The sequence below is a fragment of the Pseudophryne corroboree genome, chromosome 5 (assembly GCF_028390025.1).
Source record: "Pseudophryne corroboree isolate aPseCor3 chromosome 5, aPseCor3.hap2, whole genome shotgun sequence".
In the NCBI taxonomy this organism is placed as follows: Eukaryota; Metazoa; Chordata; class Amphibia; order Anura; family Myobatrachidae; genus Pseudophryne; species Pseudophryne corroboree.
In genome coordinates this window covers 307325203-307333608 of record NC_086448.1, presented here as the reverse complement: position 1 = coordinate 307333608, position 8406 = coordinate 307325203, and the positions used below count along the sequence as shown (strand labels likewise).

The following is an 8406-nucleotide window of genomic DNA, read 5'->3' as shown; positions in this document are numbered from 1 at the left end:
ACTAACAGTTCTGGTCTTAGTGATATCCAGGCTTCAGCACAGGTGACTTACTTAGTAGCTCAGTTATTTTGATTTAACCATCTGTGCTGCAGCCTGGATATCACTAAAACCTGCACTGTTGGTGTGCCTTGAGGACCGTGGTTGGGAATGCCTGCTCTAGACCTTTAATGTGAACTGGTTGCAGCAATGCATCCTCAAAAAGCTGAGATGCTACTAAAAGCCTTACCATTCTAAGGTGAGAACAATCTCTTAGGTGGAGAGATGGCAGTGGAAGGTATCTGAGCAGCAGCCAGGGGTATGGGTCATTAGGTCAACAAGACTTAGGTCGACAGTCATTAGGTCGACCACTATTGGTCGACATGCATTCGGTCGACATGGTCACTAGGTCAACATGGAAAAAGGTTGACGTGAGGTTTTTTAAAACTTTTTTTGGTGTCGTTTTCTTCCTAAAGTGACGGGGAACGCCAATTAGTGCACCGCTGCATTCGGCACAGGTTACTATTCCCAATCGTAGTCCACGTGGATCGTAAAGTATCAAAAAGTTAAAGAAATTAAAAAAAATAAAAATGTAAAAACCTATGTCGACCATTGCTCATGTCGACCTAGTGACCATGTCGACCTAATGCATGTCGACCAATATTGGTCGACCTAATGACTGTCGACCTAAGTCTTGTCGACCTAATGACTGTAAGCCAGCAGCCAGGTATCTGCATACTGCTATGTAAGTGTCTACCGTGAAGCTGGAGGCACTTGAGGTAACGGTTCAATGTGATTCTCGTAAATGATGTTTCCTTCAGGATCTACAGTATGTTGCCTATCTCATATGATCATTTTCTTTTTTTTTATTGGAACATGATAAAACAAATTTGTCAGAGATATTCCTTTGCACCATCAGGACAGCATTCTCCAGCAAGATCAAGAATGTCAAGACCGTTCATCTCTGAAAAATGTTTTTAATCATGCTCCAATAAAGACATTCTTTACCATCCCATGGATGGTCCAGCTTGCTAACCTGATGTTACAATGCAGTCTGACAGCTTGATTAGTTCATTTTATAAGTAAGGTTTATTTTTCTATGCAGTAATATAAACAAGAGTTCCTAGCAAGAATACAGCAATTGCGAGTAGTTAACATAGGGGGGACATGCACCTGTTGCATAATAGGTTTCTGATTTCAATTCATAGATCTTACAATACATCAGGATTTTCTGCTGCAATTTCCTCTTTTTCCCCAGATACACTGGAATGATAAATTGGGACACTATACCCATTGTTCAGTTTTAGTATGACATCCTGAAGGTTCCACCTAAGGAGTAAACAAATATATTCAGATTATTTTTCCAGAAATTATACCTAGAAGACAGAATATTTAGCAGATTGAAATAATGTACTGAAACCATTACTAAATAAACATCCTCTTCCATATTAAATAATAATACACAATCACCTACTCTGCACCAAGTTATAAAATTGTATAAATCTCATCTCTCATATCAAATAATAACACATTTACTTAGTGATTACCTATTAAATAAGTGACCATGAAGAAGGCATGTGCGAAAAATTAAGGTAAATATAAAAGCAGAACCTTTGGCAGTGTAAGTGAGGCATTCAGGGAAGTGATGACACTAATTTGCAGATAATCTTGGAGATCAGTGGTTACCAGTGGTGGCTCTTATCCCCTTGGACAAGGGGGGCTGCTTGTGCTGCAGTCCGAAGGGAGGAACAGTTCTTGACTGCCAGAGTTGCAGCACCTGCCAGGTCTATTGCACGTACGCAATGGCTCTGGCAGTTGCCTGGACCTGTGCATCTGCTGGAGCCCCTAGATCCCATGTAAGGCTGTCAGAAAGGCAAAGAAGTGGCTTCCCATTGGAAGTACTCTGTTAATCACAGCCCAGACTGGCAGTCCCGGGGGAGAAAACTCCTCACCCTGGGACTGCACGCACTGTGTGTGATTAGTAGATAGACCATCTAATCGGAAGCCAGTACACAGGCTCCAACTGGCTTACTGGGATGGTGTATTGTACTGGGGTGGTGGCTGCAATTCTACAGTCCCTAGGTAAAATCTGCCATTGATGGTTACTGTTCCTCAGTTTGGAAACTTTCATAAATACATTTGAAACAGTGTGAAGACCATCATTTTAGTGAGAGAAATATTATTTACAACTGCAGGGCACTAAAGATAGTTGCCACTCTCCCTGCAGTGCAGGACCCAGGAAATTCACCCAAAGGGGCATATGTAATAGGGTCCGAGTGTGTCTGATGTGCACTCCCTTTCTCGTACGTCTGAAATTGGCCAGCATCCCGCACCTCTGGCAAACTCGGATCCTATTACATATACATATAAGAGATTTGTAAGTAGGCCTGTGCTAAGAGGCTTCAAGTTATTGCTACTGCATGTGGGTGTACTTACAGTACTTTTTCACACATAGGGGGAGATTCAAATGTTTGAAAAGTCAGTTGGGTGTCTGTTTTTTTCCTATCTAATAGGCAGGAAAAAACAGACACCCAACCGACTTTTCAAACAGTTGATTCTCCCCCATAATGTCTTCATGTTGGATTACTTATTGCTAAATGTATAATAAAAAATAAAAATGTTATGTGTTTTTTTTTCCATGTTAGATTACATTTATCAAATTGTAGGACAGATTGGAAAGGAGGCGTGTACTCTCTTCTTCACATGCCATAAGCGACAACAGTCCTTTGTCTCTTTACATGCACTAACCTACACACCTTCTGTTATAGCTGTCTCTGACAGCAGTAGTATAGAGGTATCCAGCTAGTATGGTCCCAGACACTGGTATCTTGATCTGAAATCACAATAGAATAAAATATTTAGCTTCTTAAGCTATTTACAGATTCCCATCACATGACACCAACTTAAATAGAAGTAATCTTTATGGAAATTAAACGACATGTGCCTTAAGTGACTCATAACAGGATATTAGAGCTGCACTGTGAAGTGCTAATGTATGCGGTTACTATTTCTTCATAAAGTGATCATATAAAACTATGATCAGTGTTAAATTAAACATAATTTCACTCGCCAGTCATTAGTTTTACACACATTTAGGTATATGCAATTGCGGTCGAATTCGCGGCAATTTTCGCAGTTTTTTTATTCGACTCAATTCGACAGGTGAATCCCGGAAGGTGGCTTCCGGAATTCACCATATTCAATGAAAAACGGATTCGCCAGAGTCGCGGGCGAAAATCGGCCGATTTGGCGGATTTTGCCGCGATTTTAAAAAACGGTAAAAAAACGTGAAAAACCCGAAAAAAAAATGGCGTGGGGTCCCCCCTCCAAAGCATAACCAGCCTCGGGCTCATCGAGCTGGTCCTGGTTCTAAAAATGCAGGGGAAAAATTGGCCAGGGATCCCCCGTATTTTTAAAACCAGCACCGGGCTCTGCGCCTGGTGCTGGTGCCAAAAATACGGGGGACAAAAAGAGTAGGGGTCCCCCGTATTTTTAACACCAGCATCGGGCTCCACTAGCTGGACAGATAATGCCACAGCCGGGGGTCACTTTTATGCCGTGCCCTGCGGCCGTGGCATTAAATATCCAACTAGTCACCCCTGGCCGGGGTACCCTGGGGGAGTGGGGACCCCTTCAATCAAGGGGTCCCCCCCCAGCCACCCAAGGGCCAGGGGTGAAGCCCGAGGCGTTCCCCCCCCATCCAATGGGCTGCGGATGGGGGGGGCTGATAGCCTTTTGTGATAATAAAAAGATATTGTTTTTTCCAGTAGTACTACAAGTCCCAGCAAGCCTCCCCCGCAAGCTGGTACTTGGAGAACCACAAGTACCAGCATGCGGGAGAAAAACGGGTCCGCTGGTACCTGTAGTACTACTGGGAAAAAAATACCCAAATAAAAACAGGACACACACACCTTGATAGTAAAACTTTATTACACACTACCGACACACACATACTTACCTATGTTGACACGCCGACTGCCACGGTCTCCGACGATCCGAGGGTACCTGTGAAAAAATTATACTCACCTTCCAGCGTCCAGAGATAAATCCACGTCCAGAGAGTAAAATCCACGTACTTGTTTAAAAAAAAAAACACGCAAAAACCCGCTCCATACCGGACTAGAAAGGGGTCCAATGTTTTCACATCAGACCCCTTTCTCCCGAATGCCGGGACATCACGTGACTCCTGTCACTGACGTCCCTTCAGCCAATCAGGAAGCGCTACTTCCGTGGCGCTCACCTGATTGGCTGTGCGCTGTCTGTACTGTGACAGCACATCGCAAAGCCGCTCCATTACTTTCAATGGTGGGAACTTTGCGGGTAGCGGTGGGGTCACCCGCCGGTCAGCCGCTGACCGGCGGGTGACCTTACCGCTAGCCGCTAAGTTCCCACCATTGAAAGTAATGGAGCGGCTTTGCGATGTGCTGTCACAGTACAGACAGCGAACAGCCAATCAGGTAAGCGCAACGAAGTTGCGCTTCCTGATTGGCTTAGAGACCTTTCTGTGACAGCTGTCACTGACAGGTCTCATTCGTGGAAAGGTGTCCCATGTGTCAGCATGGGACCCCTTTCAGTCCGGCATGGAGCGGGTGTTCGGTTTGTTTTTTTGCCAAGTACGTGGATTTATCTCTGGACCATGGCTGAGGTGAGTATATTGATCTTTTCTTTTCAGGTATCCGTGGATTCTACATGGAGAAGAGGACCGATGTCGGCGTGTGAACATAGGTAAGTATGTGTGTGTCGACGTATGAAATAAAGTTTTACTGTCGACGGTGTGTGTGTCCTGTTTTTATTTGGGTATTTTTTCCCCAGTAGTACTACAGGTACCAGCGGACCCGTTTTTCTCCCGCATGCTGGCACTTGTGGTTCTCCAAGTACCAGCTTGCGGGGGAGGCTTGCTGGGACTTGTAGTACTACTGGAAAAAACAATATCTTTTTATTATCACAAAAGGCTATCAGCCCCCCCATCCGCAGCCCATTGGATGGGGGGGGACAGCCTCGGGCTTCACCCCTGGCCCTTGGGTGGCTGGGGGGGGGACCCCTTGATTGAAGGGGTCCCCACTCCCCCAGGGTACCCCGGCCAGGGGTGACTAGTTGGATATTTAATGCCACGGCCGAAGGGCACGGCATAAAAGTGACCCCCGGCTGTGGCATTATCTGTCCAGCTAGTGGAGCCCGATGCTGGTGTTAAAAATACGGGGGACCCCTACTCTTTTTGTCCCCCGTATTTTTGGCACCAGCACCAGGCGCAGAGCCCGGTGCTGGTTTTAAAAATACGGGGGATCCCCTGTCAATTTTTTCCCCGCATTTTTAGAACCAGGACCAGCTCGAAGAGCCCGAGGCTGGTTATGCTTTGGAGGGGGGACCCCACGCCATTTTTTTTTATGATTTCACCGTTCCAGCATAAAAAAATAAATAAAAATAAAAATAATATTTTAAAAAATATATAAATAATATTTGTGCCTCCAAAAAAAAAAAAAAAGTACCTAATCCCTTCTAATATAAATAGATCTGCTATTCCCCCCCAAAAAAACACAAAAAAAAACATGTTTAAATTTTTTTTATTTGTTTTCACCCTCCAAAGTGTGGCGGATTGAAAATGACGAATTTGCTGTCTAAAAGCACTGCTGTCGAATTTCCAAACTTGAATTGAATATGCTTTGGTCGAATTGCAGCACTTGTATCATTGCAGAAAAGTCGAATTTGCAAAAAGTCGAATTTCAAAAAGTCGAATTTTGAAAGTCCGTTTTTTGGTCGGAAAGCACTGAATTGCATAGGCGATTTTTTTTTTTGGTCGAAAATGACCCGAAATTCGACAATTTCGGGAATTCGACCGCAATTGCATATACCCCATTGTCACCATAAGTTAATATTATCATTCCCATTATTTGAAAATATGTCAGTTTACCTATTTGTCATATGTAGCACACATCCGTCATCCTCTTATTCCTGCTTTACCAGTTTCTACTAAAAACAGGATTTTTGGTAGCACATCTCTCTTCATCCATCTGCTCACCATGGGGTGTAGTGGGTGCTGTTAGAAATCAGCACATCAAACTACTCTTGTTTGTAAACTAATCCCTCCCCTCTAAGGGCCCGATTCAGTCCTGATCGCTCCTCTGCGAATTTGCAGAAGTTTGTGATCACACAGTCACCGGCCAAACTGTAAATACCCGCTACCGTGCAAGTCTATGCATGCCTTGCGAAAAAGTTCTGCATATGCCAGTCAGCTGCAAATCCGTTCTCAACTCACTCACCATTGAATGTTTTTTCCAGTCTGTACAGTCTGTGCGTAGCCCAGGACCTACTCCTACAGTGGGATAGCAGAAGGCTGTTTAGGGCCAGAGCTGACTTCACACACCCTCCCTGATAACACTTGGGAATGTCTGCGTTTTTCCTGACACTCCCAAAAAGTTACCACCCCCAAACATCTGCTTCCTGTCAATCAACTTGCGTACGCCTAGCGATCAAAAAAGATGCTGGATTCTTTTGCAGTTTGGCCTCGCATGTGCACATAGGCAGCGAGCACTTTTAGAGAATCCAGCACTAAGTTAGCCAGGCGAATCGGGCTGCCGTTGTCGAAATGCAGCAGCAACAACAGCTAATTTGCCCCCTTCACATGTAATTGAATTTACCCCTGTAAGAGAGCCCACTAAACAGTCCAGCACACTACACATACTCAAAGAGTAAAAAAACATGTAGTATGAGTGAACACAGCGTCCCCCGGATGGATCAAGAAAAACTCATTTAATAGTAAGTACCAGAAATCCTATTTCTCTTACATTCAATCTGGGGGACGCTGCTCACCATGAGGACATTACAAAGCTGCCCCTATATGAGGGTACATCCAGCAACCACGTCATGCGTAACTTTGCGTCAGAAGCTGGCATCCTGAGACACAAACAAATTGAATTTAACATTTTGTAACTGTATGAACTGATGAACATATGGCAACCTTGCATAACATGCCAGGCCACCAAAGAAGCACTCACTGATCTGGCAGAATGAATGACAATACTCTCTGAAACAGGAAAATATGCCTGACGTAGGGTTGATGCTATTCATTGTGCTACAGATACCTTGAATGCAGGCCAACTTTTCTTGTGTGCCACATACAGAACGAATAGACTGTTTTTTTTGCAAGGGAATCAAGCTATCAACATAAACATGGAAAGATCGCACAATATCCAGCAAGGACAAATCATCATCTTTACCTGACAACAAATCCTGAGACAAGGCAGGAATAACAATTTCCAGATTTAAATGAAAATAAGAATTTACTTACCGATAATTCTATTTCTCGGAGTCCGTAGTGGATGCTGGGGTTCCTGAAAGGACCATGGGGAATAGCGGCTCCGCAGGAGACAGGGCACAAAAAGTAAAGCTTTAGGATCAGGTGGTGTGCACTGGCTCCTCCCCCTATGACCCTCCTCCAAGCCAGTTAGGTACTGTGCCCGGACGAGCGTACACAATAAGGGAGGAATTTTGAATCCCGGGTAAGACTCATACCAGCCACACCAATCACACCGTACAACTTGTGATCTAAACCCAGTTAACAGTATGATAACAGCGGAGCCTCTAAAAAGATGGCTCACAACAATAATAACCCGATTTTTGTAACTATGTACAAGTATTGCAGATAATCCGCACTTGGGATGGGCGCCCAGCATCCACTACGGACTCCGAGAAATAGAATTATCGGTAAGTAAATTCTTATTTTCTCTATCGTCCTAGTGGATGCTGGGGTTCCTGAAAGGACCATGGGGATTATACCAAAGCTCCCAAACGGGCGGGAGAGTGCGGATGACTCTGCAGCACCGAATGAGAGAACTCCAGGTCCTCTTTTGCCAGGATATCAAATTTGTAGAATTTTACAAACGTGTTCTCCCCTGACCACGTAGCTGCTCGGCAGAGTTGTAATGCCGAGACCTCTCGGGCAGCCGCCCAAGATGAGCCCACCTTCCTTGTGGAATGGGCCTTAACCGATTTAGACTGTGGCAGGCCTGCCTCAGAATGTGCAAGTTGAATTGTGTTACAAATCCAACGAGCAATCGCCTGCTTAGAAGCAGGCGCACCCAACTTGTCGGGTGCATACAGTATAAACAGCGAGTCAGATTTTCTGACTCCAGCTGTCCTGGAACATATTTTCAGGGCCCTGACAACTCCTAGCAACTTGGAGTCCTCCAAGTCCCTAGTAGGTGCAAGGCACCACAATAAGCTGGTTCAGGTGAAACACTGACACCACCTTAGGGAGAGAACTGGGGACGAGTCCGCAGCTCTGCCCTGTCCGAATGGACAAACAGATATGGGCTTTTTTGAGAAAAAAACACCAATTTGACACTCGCCTGGTCCAGGCCAGGGCCAAGAGCATGGTCACTTTTTATGTGAGATGCTTCAAATCCACATATTTGACTGGTTTTAAACCAATGT

General features: G+C 44.8%; 1 protein-coding gene across 7 annotated transcripts in view; it reads right to left on the bottom strand.

Annotated features, from left to right (window-relative positions):
- Nucleotides 1-1046: 1046 nt before the first annotated feature.
- The window catches only part of LOC134927671 (cytochrome c oxidase assembly factor 1 homolog), a 386285-nt gene continuing 378925 nt past the window's right edge, over nucleotides 1047-8406 (bottom strand). For 6 of the 7 annotated variants that reach the window (XM_063922458.1, XM_063922457.1, XM_063922459.1 and 3 more), the window contains 3 exons: nucleotides 6234-6286; nucleotides 2733-2809; nucleotides 1047-1305 (listed from right to left, as the gene is read on the bottom strand). In XM_063922458.1, the coding sequence (XP_063778528.1) occupies nucleotides 1188-1305; nucleotides 2733-2809; nucleotides 6234-6286 (248 nt within the window). In that variant the 3' untranslated portion in view covers nucleotides 1047-1187. The remainder of the gene's footprint in view (nucleotides 1306-2732; nucleotides 2810-6233; nucleotides 6287-8406) is intronic. The other variant, XM_063922464.1, reaches the window with a different exon arrangement.